The 18661-nt window shown below is 35.2% G+C and overlaps 2 protein-coding genes and 1 long non-coding RNA gene across 3 annotated transcripts; 1 reads left to right on the plus strand and 2 right to left on the minus strand.

Moving 5' to 3' along the window:
• Positions 1 to 285: 285 nt before the first annotated feature.
• Positions 286 to 3271, minus strand: LOC110640464 (glyceraldehyde-3-phosphate dehydrogenase, cytosolic). The gene is made up of 12 exons (XM_058149646.1): positions 3070 to 3271; positions 2941 to 2973; positions 2758 to 2858; positions 2557 to 2672; positions 2362 to 2461; positions 1677 to 1823; positions 1518 to 1578; positions 1344 to 1441; positions 1066 to 1208; positions 894 to 977; positions 638 to 727; positions 286 to 534 (listed from the first exon to the last, which is right to left on the minus strand). Exons 1-12 carry the CDS (start codon positions 3071 to 3073, stop codon positions 486 to 488), a joined length of 1026 nt encoding a protein of 341 aa, XP_058005629.1. The 5' UTR covers positions 3074 to 3271; the 3' UTR covers positions 286 to 485.
• An 8081-nt stretch (positions 3272 to 11352) lies between these two features.
• Positions 11353 to 13675, minus strand: LOC131181467 (uncharacterized). Its single transcript, XR_009149973.1, has 3 exons — positions 13650 to 13675; positions 12853 to 12909; positions 11353 to 12271 (listed from the first exon to the last, which is right to left on the minus strand). It is a non-coding gene; the product is annotated as an uncharacterized LOC131181467 (long non-coding RNA).
• Positions 13676 to 17141: 3466 nt separating this feature from the next.
• On the plus strand, positions 17142 to 18184 carry LOC110640474 (uncharacterized). Its single transcript, XM_021791789.2, has 3 exons — positions 17142 to 17340; positions 17616 to 17704; positions 17834 to 18184. The coding sequence occupies exons 1-3, from the start codon at positions 17311 to 17313 to the stop codon at positions 17994 to 17996; spliced, it is 282 nt and encodes a 93-aa protein (XP_021647481.2). The 5' UTR covers positions 17142 to 17310; the 3' UTR covers positions 17997 to 18184.
• The last annotated feature ends 477 nt before the right edge of the window (positions 18185 to 18661 follow it).

The following is an 18661-nucleotide window of genomic DNA, read 5'->3' on the forward strand; positions in this document are numbered from 1 at the left end:
AGACCCAAACCACAATACCCCACTATAAATGAGCATGGTTGCTACTCAAGACAGCTCGTTAAAAGACGGGGCTAACAATCTGCGCAATGGGTTAACATTTACGAAGGGATTATTCAAAATTTTCATGTGCCTTGCAAGGAGGACGGATACAGTCGATACAAGGAATTCACTCTCAAATTTACAACTAACCCCTGATCTTCATATAAATAACAAAAGCATCCATTGAAAGATGGACTATAACGTTAGCAATCAAAAGAAAATTTATGCATTTGCATTGCATGATAGTTGTGTTAAACAAGATGGAAATCTTCCCATGAAAGTCATATGGTTTTATAACTCAATAGCTTGATAACTAAAACCCAAAACCAAACACAGAAGATCTGAACTCAAATTTTTATTTAAACATCAGAAGCGAGCATCAATTTCTTCAAGGCTGCATCAACATTCAAACTCAATACAGCAATCAAAAATCATCATCAATTTCTTCAAGGCTGAGTGGAGGCAATGTGACGGATCAAGTCAAGCACACGGGTACTAAAGAAACAAATAGTTGTGTAAAAGTGATGTCTTTGAGCAGCAAATAATAAGCCTTTGATAAATAAATAGCAAAGTGATCATATAGGAAGAGAACACAAACCTGTAGCCCCATTCATTGTCATACCAAGTGACAAGTTTCACAAACTTTTCGTTCAAAGCAATTCCAGCCTTGGCATCAAAAATACTTGACCTGCACAATAAATAATCATGTCAATAAATATGGTGGAAAAACATAGTCCAAGATTAGCCATAAAAAATTCTCAAGTGTACATGCATAATGGGTAATTCAAGCATATATGCATCATAATAATAATAATAATACTGCTATAATGCTTAGCAGCATGGGTTTACTTTACCTGCTATCACCAACAAAGTCGGTGGACACCACATCATCTTCGGTGTAACCCAAAATTCCCTTGAGCTTACCCTCAGATTCCTCCCTGCACACCCACCAGGGTAAACACGTCATCAGTAAATCCATGCATTGTGCATTATCTAAAGAAGTTTAAAGAAAGAATTGTTGAATACTTGATGGCATTTTTTATTTCCTCGTATGTTGCATTCTTTTCAAGTCTTACAGTGAGATCTACAACAGAAACATCCACCGTTGGAACACGGAAGGCCATTCCAGTCAATTTTCCATTAAGTGCTGGGAGAACCTTTCCAACAGCCTAAGTAATTGCAACAGCAGAAAGCACAAATTACTCACCCAGATCAAGTAGCCAAAATGATACACTCGTATATTCATGGTACAACCATTAAAAAACAAACAAACAAAACAAACCACACGAGAGAATGAGATTTACCTTGGCAGCTCCAGTGCTGCTAGGAATAATGTTGAAGGAAGCAGCTCTTCCACCTCTCCAGTCCTTCATTGACGGCCCATCAACAGTCTTCTGAGTGGCTGAATTACAGAGAATTATTTGTCAACTTAATACATCCTACAGAGAAAATGGCCACATGAACAATGATGTACATACCAGTAATGGAGTGGACAGTGGTCATGAGACCCTCAACAATTCCAAATCTATCGTGAATGACCTGTTAGAAGATGGAATCAACAAATAACCAAAAAGAAGGAAAATTTCACGTGTCTCAACTGGGATTTATAATAAAAAAACAATGGATACTGATAATACCTTGGCCAAGGGGGCAAGGCAATTGGTGGTGCAGCTTGCATTGGAAACAATGTCAAGTTCTGGCTTGTATTCCTTCTCGTTGACACCCATAACAAACATGGGTGCATCTTTGCTGGGGGCAGAAATAACAACCTTCTTAGCTCCACCCTGAACAATAACAAAATCGAGGTCAAAACCTTGTCATTTGAATTTAGATCCAGAGATTTATCGATCTCTACTTCTCTACAACATTTTTCAAGACGATCTAAAAACCCAAATCTGCAAATGAAATTTTAAAATGGAACACTGAGTAATGACAAATATTATGGTTTTACTAAATCCTCTATCATTAATCTCCGCAATAAAGCATATGAAGCAGCAATATTTAAATGAATATCAAGGAATTTGTGAATACAGATTTAAATCCGTATATCTTCATACACAAGCACATCTATAAAAAGAGTATCATCTATCCAGAAATTACAGATTTAAATACATTACTAAATCCTCCATCATTAATCTCCGCAATAAAGCATATGAAGCAGCAATATTTAAATAAATATTAAGGAATTTGTGAATACAGATTTAAATCCTTATATCTTCATACACATGCACATCTACAAAAAGAGTATCATCTATCCAGAAATTGCAGATTTAAATACATTACCAAAAACGCTAAAGTAAAACAAGAGATCAAGAAACGGACCTTCAAGTGCGCAGCAGCCTTTTCCTTGTCAGTGAAAACTCCAGTGGATTCAACAACAAACTCGGCACCAGTCTGACCCCATGGAATCTCCTCTGGGTTCCTAACGATTGCAAAAACAAACATTAAAAAGCTCAACCCACCATTTCCCAGATCCATATAAACCCAACAAAAGCAAGTGAGCAACAGACTTCTTACCTGATCCCGAAAACAGTGACTGGCTTATCACCAAAGAGAAGTGTCTTTTCGTCCTTGACCTTAACATCGGTGTGCTTCCAGTGACCATGAACTGTATCATACTTAAACATATATGTCTGCATTTCCATGCAACATTTCCATACCCATTAGGCTATTAGCAGTAAAACCACAAAAAAAAGGAGATCTAGCACTAAAAATTACCATATAATCAGTAGAAATGAAAGGATCGTTAACAGCTACGAGTTCAATATCATTTCTCTGAAGTGCGACTCTAGCAACCAAACGACCAATTCTTCCAAACCCTAAAAACCCATTTCACAATATCAAAATCAAATCGAATTAACCAACACAAAAACTATAAAATGCCTCAGATCAGAAAATTACCATTGATACCGATCTTAATCTTCTTATCGCCAGCTGAAAAAAAAAAAGTAAAATAAAAAACCAAATCAAAATCACTTAACAAAAACTCACATTAGTAATTAAAAAGCGTAAATGATATATAGACATTACCCATTACTAATAATGGAAGAATAGATATTAGAAACAGAGATCGAGTCTAGAGAGAGAGCTAACACGGAGAGTAACGCGAAGAAAGAAAGAGCTAATTCGGGGGTATAAAAAAGAAGAGAGAGAGTGAAAAGCCGGTAGTTCGACCGGTCACTTGTCCAGCGGTTTTTTCATGGGGAAGAGAAATGTGGCGTGAGGCCTCTGATTGAGCTTCGAACCTTGTTTCGGCCGCTGATTTTACCGTTGGTTTATAAAAGATGAGTACACGCGCTTTCATGAAATCTTACTAACTTTCTAATTTCTATTGAGTTAACAAGGGACGTACTCCGCAGTTGCCTTATTGAGAGTATGGATTGGATTGTTCTGGAATGGGAATATTCGTGGTTCACAGAGTGACTATCCGGTGGGCGCGACAGTTGGTGGGCCTGTAATTATTAGAACTAAGGGACACGTGGACTACTTGCATGGGTGAGTTATCTGCGGACACTCATCAAGAGCTTGAATTTACAGCGGCTGGAAAAAATATTTTACCGTTTCCAGATTGTTCTAAGCTCGGCAACCAAAAGTCAATTTCGTGACACCCTGTCTTCGGCATGTGCGCGGTATTGTTCCGGGCCGGACCGGAAATCAGATTAGCAATTTCGACTATAGGATTGAATAAAAATTTAATTAGATAGTTTTTTATTTTAATTCAATTCAATTCACTTAATTCAATTTAATCTAATTTAAACAAATTTCACTGTCAAATTTTTAAAAAGTTATTTTTTGAAAAAAATATAAAATCTAATTTATATCTAAAATCAATGCAACTTATCAAAATCGATTTAATCTGATTCAAGATAATTTTAATTAAATTTAAGTTTGATCAATTTTAATTGGGATAATTTAATTTTGAATTCAAGTTTCAATCATAATTAAATCAATTAAAATATTAATGATATATATATATATTAATATCATTAAATATATTTATATTATAGCTGCTTTTATTTTATAAAAAAAAATATTCTTATAAAATTTAATTAATTTATTTTAAGTGAAATTTAAAAATTTGTTAACAAATATAGTTAAATATTGCATATTAGTGCTCTCTTATATACGTCCAAAAATTATTGGACGTGCTCGGTATTTATATTTCCTCATTTATAAAACTTATAGAGCTCATCATCTTAAATCAAGAAATTAATTGATTTTTATAATGAATATTATTTTTTAATACTTTCAATATATTTTATACTTTTTTTATATATAAAAAAAGTTAATTTTTTATTTAATATTATGAATAAACATCTATGTTTTCAAAAGATAGAGCATGTTGACTAAATAAATCTAATAATCTCTCAACAAATATAAATAATAACTCATTTTTATTCTCAAATCCTTCCAATAAGTAATTTATTTGAGTAGGTAAAAACAACCATGTGTTGGTTTTGACATTTTGTTTTAGGTAGCATGAAGCTTGACATCACTCCTACTTCTCATGATCATGCTTAAATTGACATATTGTGATGCCAACCACTAGTGGAAGCATTAAAGTCAATGTGTTGCCAATTATTTTATTTTAAGCACTCTAAAAGTCATAATAAGAAACATTATAGTGTTTTTTAGATAAAAATAAATAAATATTAATTAAAAAAATTTTGTCAGATACATGTATAATGAAATAAAACAAATCTAACTAATAAAATGATAAAATATTTAAAAAATAAAATGTGATTTATCTTGGATTATAAGTATACTATAATTATTTTTTATTAATTTGAAATCGATTAAAATTTAAATTTAAAATCTCAGAGCAGCTTCAATGCTACTAAATTAGAATTTATTGATAGGACATTATAAATTTTAATATTAATATATTGATAAATGCATAAAACAGTTTAATAAATTTCACAAAGTATGTGGTGGAGAAATTAAATAATTGGCAGGCACACCATGGAAATGGAAACAATGGGAATCTGTGATATACAATGTTCAAAAGTTAATTATTAAGAATGAAGAAGCATGGACAGTGATCTTGTCACGACCCAACCTATGGGCCGGATCGGCACTAGGACCTGGGCCAGCTTAAAGCCCCCGAGGCCCGTAGTAAGCCTAACTATTCCTCAAATCCATAACCAGGCCCACAATTTAGACCCAATATGCATATAAGATAATTTAAATTAAACTGTTATAATTTCATTTTGGGCCAACTTAGCCCATAACTTTTCAGAAAACTAAAATCAGGGGAGCCCAGCTCAACCCTATTACCTCATTTATAACCATTTAAAACTCATAAAAATTTTTTCTTTTCATTTATTAATATGAAAACTTGAATTCATACAGTCTCTGATAGGTTTAATGCTACTACTAGCACATGCGGAGTCCTAAATTACAAATTTAGAGAATAATAATACAATTAAGTAATCTTTTCATAACCTGAGAGGAAAGGGACAGGTTATTCTGAAAAATGTCTCCTCCTGTAGCCTGGAAAAATGTGGTGAACAGGAGTGAGCGTTCGACTTAGAGAGTAAAATATCAATTTTAACCATAATCTCTATAACTATCTAAAACTAATGCACCCTGTAAAGTGAAATGCAACATCAACATCATTTTCATATCATAACATCAAAAAGGTAATTTGGAGCACTCACACACCCTGTAGTATCAATCATAACATATGGGAGCTGATCCCCTATACAGCTCTCTTAAATCCAACCTGGTGCCAGCGAATTACTCAAGCTCGGACTTCCACTTAATAACCAAGGATCGGGTCCCAGCGAATTACTCAAGCCGTGACTACCCCGTCCTATCCATAGTCCACACCACATCACACGCACGCCAACGCACGCACACTGCTCCAAATTACCACAACAACATCCATGGCACATCAACAATTATGAATGCAACATAAATCGTGCCTAGAGTTTAACTACATAAATATATGCATATAAGTGATGCATGGGCATACTTGAACATATAATAATATCGAAATTATAATTAAAATTAATATTCTACTCACGATAATCGTCGACTATTGTGGTCATTGGATGCGGGAAAATAGTTGATCTCGATCACCTAATAATTAAATTATAAATTTATTAGTACTAACTCAAAATAAAACTCTAAAGAGGCAATAGATGCCTAATTCATGCCTGGAAATCCAGAGTTTCCCTATACCCTGACCTACCCAACTGCAAAGAGGCTCAAATAACACTTCTAAATTCTCAATTTCCACAATCACATCTCATTAATATCACATGGCCCCTCCCGGCCCTCCAAATCGACTATACTCAAAATTTTAAAATTACGTTTTAGTCCATATAATTGACATTTTTCAAAAATCCACTCAAACAAGCTCTAAAAATTCTAAAATTTTGCCCCGCGGTCCTTAATAATATTATAAGGCTATTGCAAAATGAATTGTAATTTTCTAATCACCCATGAATATTTTATTCAAGAATTTTACTCGATTCCATAAGTTTCCAACAGCTAACATATTCCTAATTCAACCCAATTAAATATTCACATATTTAAACCTCCATCCTCAAGCTTCAACCAATTACATAAAATTTAATTATCTTAATTTCAATTAATCTTATATGCCCACATGCTAAAAATATAACTAAAATCCATCCATATTTCTCAAAAATATTCTACGATCACCCAAAAATTCAACTAACACCATAGAATATCTCCAAATAATTTTACTTTCATCATATATTTTTCTTAGAATTTTTCTCCAATTTTTCCTGTTTAAGAAACACTGTATTTATACTCCACAGACAGAGAAATAATAAAAATTGTCTTACCAGAAGTTTATCTGTGTCTCAAAAATTCCAAAAATTTATGAGGAAGCCTCTGAAAGTTGAACCATCTCCATAGCTCACTGGCCATCACGCACCACCGCAAGACGGCCGGCCGCCGGTCGCCGGCGACATTTGCCGAATCTGATCATACCACCATGTTCCTCTCCTCTTCCTCAGTACATATGTGGTCTCGGATCGTCGATCCAACGGTCGGATCGTCGTAGATCTGACAAAAAGCTTGAAAAACCCGAAACTTCTCTCCTCCATATCTCACTCATCCGACCTCCATTTGCTTCAAAATTGGTGTCAAAAGAAAGCTCTCGGAACAAGCTTTCCAACGCCACCGGAATCGCCTCGATCGGATGTCGGACGGCCGAATCGCGAAAGCCGCCGCCATCGTGCGCGCGTTTTTCTCTCTCCTCTCCCTCTCTTGCCGCCGTTTCTGGTGGTCCTGGTGGTTGCCGGAGGGTCGCCGGCCGGTGGGGAGCTGCTTGGGACGTCGCCGGCCGGTCACAGGAGAAAGGAAGAAGAAGAAGAGAGGGAAGGAAAGGAAGAGAAGAGAAAATGGGGGGGGGGGGGGCTTCCTCCTCCCGTTTTTGATTTTGAATTTTTTTTTTTTTTTAAAAGAAAAGTTGGCTGTGACAGTGGGAAACCCACTGCCACACGCCAAAAATCCCATCAGCAATTTTTTTTTTTTTTTTTTTTTTTTATATGGGTTGTTACATTCTTCCCCCCTTAAGAAAAATTCGTCCTCGAATTTTCGAAGAAACAAGAGATATGGAAAAGAAGATTATCGGAACAAGTGAAATCATTACTCCTCCAGCTATGCAGGGATTGGTAAAACATTTATTCTTCAAACTCTTGTAACTATTCATTGACCATTTTCTGACATTTTAAGTATTCGCTATACCTCACCGTTCTTGACTTGATGTCTCATAACTTTAATCAACTTTGGTGCTTACCTCACTTTTATTACGCCCCAACATGTCTCTTGATGACTTCAGTCATCATTCCTTTGTTTTAATAATCTCTGTTTTCCCCAATGACATAACTTATGTTCCTTATTCCATGATATCCTATGAGTAGCTTTCCTGTAGCACCTAATCTAGGCATCTTGTTCGAGATCTTCACTCTTCTTATGACTTCAGTGGTTAATACCTATAAATCTTCTCACTCCCATTATACTTTAAATTTTTAATCTCTCTTGTGTCATTACTAAGGTACTTAGACCAACCTTTGTCCATCTTATGTAACTAGTCAGGTAGAGTCCCCTCCAAGGGCCAAGTGTATCATTTATCAATATTGGAAAGTGGACTGGGTCTCTCCTTCTAGGTAGCAAAAGTATTTATATTCCCCGACAACTCAATCCATGCGACTTTATCAATTCTCACTCCTTCTCTAGAATGGAAATATTTAGACTTCTTCCTATAGCTTCTTAGTATGTGGCCTACTTCTGACACATTGGCACTCAGATCGAGGCTCTACTACTCCTTTAATCTATCATCTCATAATAACTTGTTTTAAACATCTCTTAGTGTGTTCCTAGCATACCTATTCTTCCTTATCCTCATCATTATAACTAGCTCTACCGAGCTTTCTTCCTGTCCTTTGGATCTTATCCACTTCCTTTTTCCTATTTCTAGTATTGTCGATATCTTTTCAACCTGCTGTACTTATTCTTGAACCTTTGTTTTCTCTCATTCTTATACTTTATCCTTCAAGGATGTCCATCCCATCATCAACTTCAACTTTCATTTTATTTCTTAGTCTTATCTTGATTACTAGTTCTATTACTTCGAGAATTCTACCCTTACAATTTACTCCTACCGGCACATTCTTCACCCTTTGTAACACTTATAATTAACCATAGAAAATTCTTTTGGTATCCCCTTTTTCCAACTTAACTATCAGAACATTATCATTCTCTACCAGCCTCAGTAGGAAATTGCTCATCCTGGATGGATAGGAGCCCTTGAAACTATAAGTTCCATCTGAACTAACACGGCTGTGGGAAATGTGTGCCATGCCTTAATTCTAAACAAAATACTTCATGTGTTCATTCTCCTTAATATAATCACATATACTGCCTATAACTTTCCAAACTTCAGCCTCAACTTTTCCCATTAGAAACAATTTCATCTATTGAAACTCATCCATAAATAGTATTTCCTCTAGCTCATAGTTTAAAACAGTTGCAAGCCTTAGTAGCTAACTCAATTTAACTCTTGTCATTATTCTGATCATCCTTTCATACTTAACACTAGGTATGCACTTACTGTCATTCTCATATCAGGAAATTGTATATGAATTAGTGCCTACCAAACTCTCAAATAACTCGGTCTCCTTGACTCAGTCTCCGTTCCTTATATAACCCTCTTATATTCAACTACGCTCAATTGTCCATATAATAATGTTTAACCTATGTTTCTTGGTCTTTCTCTTCAAATTTCATCATCTCTTAGCACAATTGTGCTCTACCTATAAGGTATCATCTGCATGAACCCTTTACCGTACCATTGTCCTTCCTGACATAATATTTTATAATTTATTAACTTTACTTATACTCGACCTCTGATTCATATCTATCATCGTTTATATTGTGCCCTTAACTTTTGTTGAATTCTGAAAAATTTCTCTCACTAATAGATTCTTCCAACACTAATTCCACCCTTATATATGGTCATTAATTTGATCCTTGAACTTTCTAGTGATTTATTACCATCCATACTTGTCACTTTTCATTCTACCCCTACTGTTGTTCTGTCGTTATTGCTTCACTGCAAAGTGATTCTGTTGATCACACTAAAAATGTTTGCCTGACATTCATAACGAACCTCTAACTACCTTCTCACTATCTCAAAAGTCTAACCTAAAACTTATGTGTCATTATCTATAATTCTTTCCACTCATCATACCTATTTGATCCCTTAGATTGACCTTTATTCAACTTACTACTTACTAACTTCGTTTTCTCTACCTAATTAGGTAGTCCGCAATACCATCGCACACCTTCTAGTATTTACTCATTATTATTTTATCCCATACCTCCATCACTATTCTTGCTAATATGGTCCCATTTTGGGTTCTCCATCCTTGTCATTCACCTTGCCAAAAATAACACTTAGCCTACCCTATATCTTAACTTTGTTCCTTTTATTATGCGCCCTTCGAATTGTCCTTTCATTTATTTCCTTTGTCTTACCCAAAATAGAACTTGACTATTCTATCCCTGGTTCCATTCTTCTTCCTAACATGACAGCTGTACCTGCTAACTATATCTTCCAGAGTCTCTACCACGTTATCACATATCTGTGTTACTCAGATTTGGTCCTTTGACCACTCTAGCTAGTACTTCCACTAGCACTTAGATTATATTGCATCGGTAATCAATTTTTCAAACTTTCATTCTGCACTTCCTTTATCCATTGGCCTTCTATGATTTATCTTTGCTAATTTATTACTCTTAATACTGTTATAATTAGATTATACTATTATTTTGAACAATATGAAGTTAGAAAGGAACTCAGGAAATTGCAGTCATACCTTTATCGTATGATTTCTATTCTTATCCTTTAGCTTACATAATACCCTTACTACCTCGAGAACTGATTCTGCAGTAATTTTATTTATTTGTTATTATTATTATTATTATTATTTTCCATGTTTACTCAATTAGCCAAAACTTAAGATTCCGGGCACCCAAACCCATCATCCAATTCAAAGGATTTACATCCATCATGATCTGATTATATATAGTTCCTATAATGGAACTTGTACCCTCTGCAGGATACCCGAGCCAACTACTCTCTACCACACTTTACAGTCCCATCTGGGACACTATTTTTGTTGGTCACCATTATTAGTAATAACTTTCGATCCCTTCTGAAAAGATAGGACTATACCCTAACTTGTTGCAATAAAGGTACTACATTTACTACCTTGCCAAAACCACGTCAAATTAATGACTCTCTTATCATATCATAGCTTGTAAATCATCAATTCATAGTTCCAAACTTCCCTAGGTAGTAGGGTTGTACTTTATTCCTTACTAATACACACAAGGTATACTATTCTCACTAAGTTCTAAGCAAAACGTCTATCGTTCTGCAAAAACCATCCAAAATTCCATACCGAAGACTAGACGGTCTCACTCTATAGGTGTCACCTTTACTTTGCAACTAGTCCGAAACCTCTGGTCTGATGGCAACTTTTACTGTAACTCTAGCTCATGTCAGTAATCGAGTCACTGACTCTAGTTATCACCCAACTGTGACCTTTCAATATTCTAACTCTAGACCCCTAATCAAGAGTTTCCAACTCCTCCGCAGATATAGAACTCTGTTCTGGTATTACTGTACCAAAACAGAGACTGCCTGCAAACATCCTCATCATAAGCACTACAGGGAAGTACGCAGCTCTACACAATAATCCCATGTCAGATCAGAATCGCAGCTACGCAATGGACATCGAGAACATTGTATAGTTACTACGATACGTCCTGACAGACTAGGTCTCCCAATTTCTTATCTCTCTTGAATCTTCTATTATCAAAAACTTATTCTGACTGGGTCATCTACTGATGATTGCCAGCAGTGGTATCCTCATCCTTATCTAGGGCAACTGTACTTTCAGGACTTACTTTTATGTACTCGTGCCTTGCACGAAATGGGCACACTATTTAAAGCCATACAGACAGAAACATAGCATTTCTTGGAGTACGTATCCTCATGATAGACCTCACATGTCTACTAACTCTATTTCACATTTCTGTGTACTCCACGAAAACCAAGACACTAATTGAGGCACTTTTATATTTCCCGAGGTATAACGCAGAATCTAGAAACAAAGAATTACAGAAAAGACAAAACAGAATCCTATACTCCGCATGTAACATCCTAACAAGACTCCTTTTACACTCCCAATTATATTATTTCCCATGAATCTAGAGCCTAAGCTCTGATACCAACTTTGTCACGACCCAACCTATGGGCCGGACCGGCACTAGGACCTGGGCCAGCTTAAAGCCCCCGAGGCCCGTAGTAAGCCTAACTATTCCTCAAATCCATAACCAGGCCCACAATTTAGACCCAATATGCATATAAGATAATTTAAATTAAACTGTTATAATTTTATTTTGGGCCAACTTAGCCCATAACTTTTCAGAAAACTAAAATCAGGGGAGCCCAGCTCAACCCTATTACCTCATTTATAACCATTTAAAACTCATAAAAATTTTTTCTTGTCATTTATTAATATGAAAACTTGAATTCATACAGTCTCTGATAGGCTTAATGCTACTACTAGCACATGCGGAGTCCTAAATTACAAATTTAGAGAATAATAATACAATTAAGTAATCTTTTCATAACCTGAGAGGAAAGGGACAGGTTATTCTGAAAAATGTCTCCTCCTGTAGCCTGGAAAAATGTGGTGAACAGGAGTGAGCATTCGACTCAGAGAGTAAAATATCAATTTTAACCATAATCTCTATAACTATCTAAAACTAATGCACCCTGTAGAGTGAAATGCAACATCAACATCATTTTCACATCATAACATCAAAAATGTAATTTGGAGCACTCACACACCCTGTAGTATCAATCATAACATATGGGAGCTGATCCCCTATACAGCTCTCTTAAATCCAACCTGGTGCCAGCGAATTACTCAAGCTTGGACTTCCACTTAATAACCAAATCGAGGGTCCCAGCGAATTACTCAAGCCGTGACTACCCCTCGAAGGATCGGGTCCCAAATGAATTACTCAAGCCGTGACTACCCCGTCCTATCCATAGTCCACACCACATCACACGCACGCCAACGCACGCACACTGCTCCAAATTACCACAACAACATCCATGGCACATCAACAATTATGAATGCAACATAAATCGTGCCTAGAGTTTAACTACATAAATATATGCATATAAGTGATGCATGGGCATGCTTGAACATATAATAATATCGAAATTACAATTAAAATTAATATTCTACTCACAGTACACCGTCGACTATTGTGGCTGCTGGATGCAGGAAAATAGTTGATCTCGATCACCTAATAATTAAATTATAAATTTATTAGTACTAACTCAAAATAAAACTCTAAAGAGGCAATAGACAGCCTAATTCATGATTATAATCCTGCAGAGTTTACCATATACCTGGGACCTACCCAACCTGCAAAGAGGCTCAAATAACACTTCTAAATTCTCAATTTCCACAATCACATCTCATTAATATCACATGGCCCCTCCTGGGCCCTCCAAATCAGACTATACTCAAAATTTTAAAAATTACGTTTTAGTCCATATAATTGACATTTTTCAAAAATCCACTCAAACAAGCTCTACAAATTCTAAAATTTTGCCTCATGTCCTTAATAATATTATAAGGCTATTGCAAAATGAATTGTAATTTTCTAATCACCCATGAATATTTTATTCAAGAATTTTACTCGATTCCATAAGTTTCCAACAGCTAACATATTCCTAATTCAACCCAATTAAATATTCACATATTTAAACCTCCATCCTCAAGCTTCAACCAATTATATAAAATTTAATTATCTTAATTTCAATTAATCTTATATGCCCACATGCTAAAAATATAACTAAAATTCATCCATATTTCTCAAAAATATTCTACGATCACCCAAAAATTCAACTAACACCATAGAATATCTCCAAATAATTTTACTTTCATCATATATTTTTCTTAGAATTTTTCTCCAATTTTTCCTGTTTAAGAAACACCGTATTTATACTCCATGCAGAGAAATAATAAAAATTGTCTTACCCGAAGTTTATCTGTGTCTCAAAATTCCAAAAATTTATGAGGAAGCCTCTGAAGTTGAACCATCTCCATAGCTCACGGGCCACCGCCAAGACTATCGCGACGGTGGCCGCCACCGCGACATTTGCCGAATCTGATCATACCACCATGTTCCTCTCCTCTTCCTCGACATATGTGGTCTCGGATCGTCGATCCAACGGTCGGATCGTCGAGATCCGACGAAAAAGCTTGAAAAACCCGAAACTTCTCTCCTCCATATCTCACTCATCCGACCTCCATTTGCTTCAAAATTGGTGTCAAAGAAAGCTCTCGGAACAAGCTTTCCAACGCCACGAGAATCGCCTCGATCGGACGTCGGACGGAATCGCGGAAAGCCGCGCCATCGTGCGCGCGTTTTCTCTCTCTCTCCCTCTCTTGCCGCCGTTCTGGTGGTCCTGGTGGTTGCCGGAGGGTCGCCGGCGGTGGGGAGCTGCTTGGGACGCCGGCCACCGGAGAAAGGAAGAAGAAGAAGAGAGGAAGGAAAGGAAGAGAAAATGGGGCTTCCTCCTCCCGTTTTTGATTTTGAATTTTTTTTTTTTTTTTTTTAAAGAAAAGTTGGCTGTGACAGTGGGAAACCCACTGCCACACGCCAAAAATCCCATCAGCAAATTTTTTTTTTTTTTTTTTTTTATATGGGTTGTTACAGATCTAATACCAGGTTTGGGCCCGTGGACGGAAATAAAAAAAATTTGGTGCATTGTCCGGACAGGATATCCTTTTTGGTTCAATTGATATCAGAGCCTCGTAACGTTCCGTACGATTCCAGATTCAAGTCTCGCCCCTGCCTAAAAAATAGCTCTGCGCTAAGAGTGGGCCTGGCGAGCCCAGAGTTTGCGCAAGTGAAGTCATGGTGGGTTTGGACCCGTGGACGGGAATAAAGAAAATTTAGTGCCTTGTCCAGACAGGATATCCTTTTCGGTTCAACTGATAATGATTTCAAATTAACCATTTTTTTTTTAAATAATAATGCTCAAAATGAATTGAATTTGATAAATATTAGGGTTAATTGTCCAACAAATTCTAAAATTTATTGATTTTTGCAATCAAACCGTCATATTTGATTGATATCTCAAATTGATACGACGGTCAATAAATCATTAATATACTTAACAAGAGTTTCATGTCAGCTGCCATATCATCACTGGATAAGCACATCAGAAACCCCAAATTAACTCTAACTTCTCAACTATAAAAATCCTTAAATAAACCTTTTCTTCAAAATTGATTCTCACTCTCTCCATGCACTAATTCAATCCTAACATGCGTGCAAATTGCTTCTTCTTCTTAAAACTTCTTCTAATCCACTAATTCAATCCTTCATCTACTAATTACCATGTCTGAAAGTGAAGGTTTAGTCTCATGAATCCAAAATCTTTCTCCTCCTTTGTTCCTATATTTTGCCTCTTTTCCTCTATGCTTCCTTCCCTCTTATATGTGCAATTGAGCTCTGCATCCACACTTGTTGCCGCAATTAGAAAAAAATAATGAGGTAAACGACAATGAATAACTGCGATAATGTGAAAAGGGATTCTGTGATTGCGATTGATTGGTGGATGAGAAAAGGAAGTTGGACTTTTATAGAGGTATTTAGAAGATCAGTTAAGGCTTGGATTGGTGTATGATTGTGCTGATGAATTAGATAGTTAAGAAGAGGAAGATATTGCTCTAAATCAAGATTTCAAGATTCCTCTTAAAGGTTACTTGCTATTGATTTTTAATTTTTTAAACTTTTAATTTTTTTAAATTCCTTTTTTGTTTTTTAATCTATGCAAATGTAAAAAGAAACTTATGATTGAGGATTTTTGTTGATTTAGGATTTATAACGAAATTTTAATTTTTGAGTTTTCTTTTTATGTGTAACTAAAATTTGATTAGAATTTGAATTTTTGGAGTTGATGGTTTTAATATCACAATGTTGGATTTGCAAATGTGTTCTGTTATAGTTTCGATTTTATTTACATAAGGAGATTTCAATTTCCAAAATTGCAATCCCAACGATTTTGTTTGTAAAATTAGAATCTGTGGTGGTCTTTTATTGTGGATAAGTTGGGTTAATTTAGAGTTTATGATGTGACTTCTCCAATAATGATATAACAGTTAACATTAAACTCTCATTAAGTAAACTAACAGTTTATTGATGATAAGGTCAATTTGAAATATTAATCAAATATAAGAGTTTAATTGATAATTATGTAAATTTGATGATTTAATTACAAAAATCCACAAACTTCAGGTTTTTTTGACAATTAACTCTAAATATTAATCAAATTCATGATATTAATATTATCATAATGATGTATTAAAAAAAAAAAAGACAATGACAATTTACTTTGTGTCTAAGCTTTAGAAATTGATATAGTTTAGCTCCAAAAAATTGAACCCTGAGGGTTAGGCCAACCAAGCTCAGTTTCGAGCTTCCATAGATCAAAACTGAGTAACAGGATGTGCTAGAGGCTATCCTAGACAGAGAGGTTATCTCAACAAGTTCAAAGTAAAATATAATAGTAACTAGGCAAATCAACACCCTTAATTTGATGTCAAAATGACTAGAGATCATGCCAAAGATCGTAGCTGCAATCAAGTAGGTTAATGAAGGTATAAGCTATTACATACAAATTAAGAAAAGACAAAAGATCTAGCCAGAATTTATAGTGATTGTTCATCATTGCTGTATACATAGGTTTTAAAAGTTGACTTAGGTACGTTTTTATTGAAAAAGTTATTATTTCGTTATCTCTCAAAAAAGAACTCGATTATTGACTTGAGTATCGAAATAATTGTCAGACAGCGGAGCCTCACTTTACTCTTTGTTTACAAGCAACCCAGGAGCCTGACATCTATTTAGGACCCAAGGAGTCACAACAACATCAGCAATAGAGTCCCATTCCTCCTATTTGTACTTTAAATGTTGTGTCTATTGATTTAATATAATAGTTTGTTGGTTTTAGCCTTAAAAAAATAATGTAAAATTATTAATTAGGCCTAATTACATTAAAAGTCTAGACCTTTTTAATCTTTACTCACTGATTTTAATTTTAGTCAAATTGACTAAACTTTTAATAATTGAAAAAATTGTATTTAAAATTTAAATTAAATTTTAAATTTTTGGTGTGATTAGACCTATTAATTATAAAAATTATTAAAGAACAACACTGTAAAAACACTTAAATTTTTCTAATAAATAATATAATTGCTTCTGGTAATCCTCATTTGAAAATATATTTAGTATTAATATAACAATTTTCTTTATATAAGTATGTGAATGAGCTCTTTTCGTCTTCAAAAAAACAGGCTATAGGCTTGCAAGTCCAAGAACGTGACTTTCTTGAATGAGAAGTATCGATTCCCCAACATAATGGAAACCGACCATTGATGGTTGGCGGCCGCTGGTCGTTGCTGACCTGTTCCTTGCTTTTCTCCTTTTAATATTCTTATTTCTCTAAATTTTAGGAGTTTGTATCAAAATCATATTCCTCAATATTAGCCTCTATTGCCGTGATACTCATTCCGTTCAACCTTTTCTTTTCTTGTTTTCTTCCCCTTCTTTTTCTACTTCTACGTTTTCTTGGAGAAGGGGTTTTCTTCCTTTTTGTTATTTCTTGTTTGGTCTGTTCTTTTCTTTGCAATGGCTACTTCAAGATGGATCAGGCCTGAGGTATGCTGGTCTCTATGTTCTATATTTTTAGTTCAAAAGCTTCCTCTTTTCCCAAGTTTTAATTCGATGTTTGCCTTTTTATAATCCCATTCAATTACACTAAATATTTTGATTTATTTTCAGTTTTTTAGATGAACAATTTTATACAACTATAGATTGTTTTTAGATAGAATTCATCCTTAATCTGATTGCAAGATTTCTCTCTTTTTTTTTTTAATTTTTTTTTGTTTTAATCGTCTGAATAAAATTGGTTCGTTTTCTCTCATGTGGGATAGGTGTTTCCGCTCTTTGCTGCTGTTGGTGTAGCTGTTGGCATTTGTGGGATGCAGCTTGTTAGGAATATCTGCACCAACCCAGAAGTCAGGTGATCTACTTTTTCATCAATTGGTTGTGAACTATAGTTTATAGCTTGGTATAGTATAATTCTGTTGGTATATTGTCGTCTTAATGCCAGAATTTGATAGACTGAGTCTTTATTGAATGAGATATATAGGGTGACCAAAGAGAACAGGGCAGCAGGAGTGCTTGAGAACTTTGCAGAGGGTGAGAAATATGCAGAACATACCTTAAGGAAGTTTGTCCGCAAGAGGCCTCCACAGATCATGCCATCCGTCAATGGCTTCTTCTCAGATCCTGATCTTCCAAGTTCTAACTAGAAATTCACTTCAACCATTGAAATCAGGCTTTCATATTTTGTGTTTGTGATTCTGGAGGAAATGGGACAGAAATTATTATTTTTTCCATTTAAGAGCATGAAGCAATTGCACATTGCGAGTTGTTGAAGTTTTTGATAAATGGTCAAACATTGCTGAATAATAAAGTTCATCTGTTATAATTACTGTTATTTATTTTTATTTCTTAAGTTTTTTTTTTTTTTTTTTGCGCTATTATATAGCAAATGCTCTGTCATTATCCCGTCTGACGACTATTCCAACTGTATAGTTTATATTGCAAATTTGTTTGCTAGTACTGTCTTTTCTGGAATTCTCACCAAAGGGGGTACAAAAAGTTTCATGCCAGAAAATAGTACCTTGGGATCAAACAATAATGTGCCTGCCTGAATTATTTGATCTCTGTGGTGAACTCTGATACATTGAGAGGGATGAGTTGAACATAAGTTTCAGTTCACACTTGTGTGAGGCGGTGTAATCCCATGGATTAGGCCCTAAAGTTTAACAGCAGCAATAGTGGAGCTACTGCATTGAAAGTGAAACTAACCATCCACCATGTGAGCAGCTCAAACCTTACTTCCCAGTTCACACATCCAATATATGGATCTTTACTAGGCCTTCTGGCATAGATGACCAAGTTAGCAGATTTG

The sequence above is a fragment of the Hevea brasiliensis genome, chromosome 7 (assembly GCF_030052815.1).
Source record: "Hevea brasiliensis isolate MT/VB/25A 57/8 chromosome 7, ASM3005281v1, whole genome shotgun sequence".
Classification (NCBI taxonomy): domain Eukaryota; kingdom Viridiplantae; phylum Streptophyta; class Magnoliopsida; order Malpighiales; family Euphorbiaceae; genus Hevea; species Hevea brasiliensis.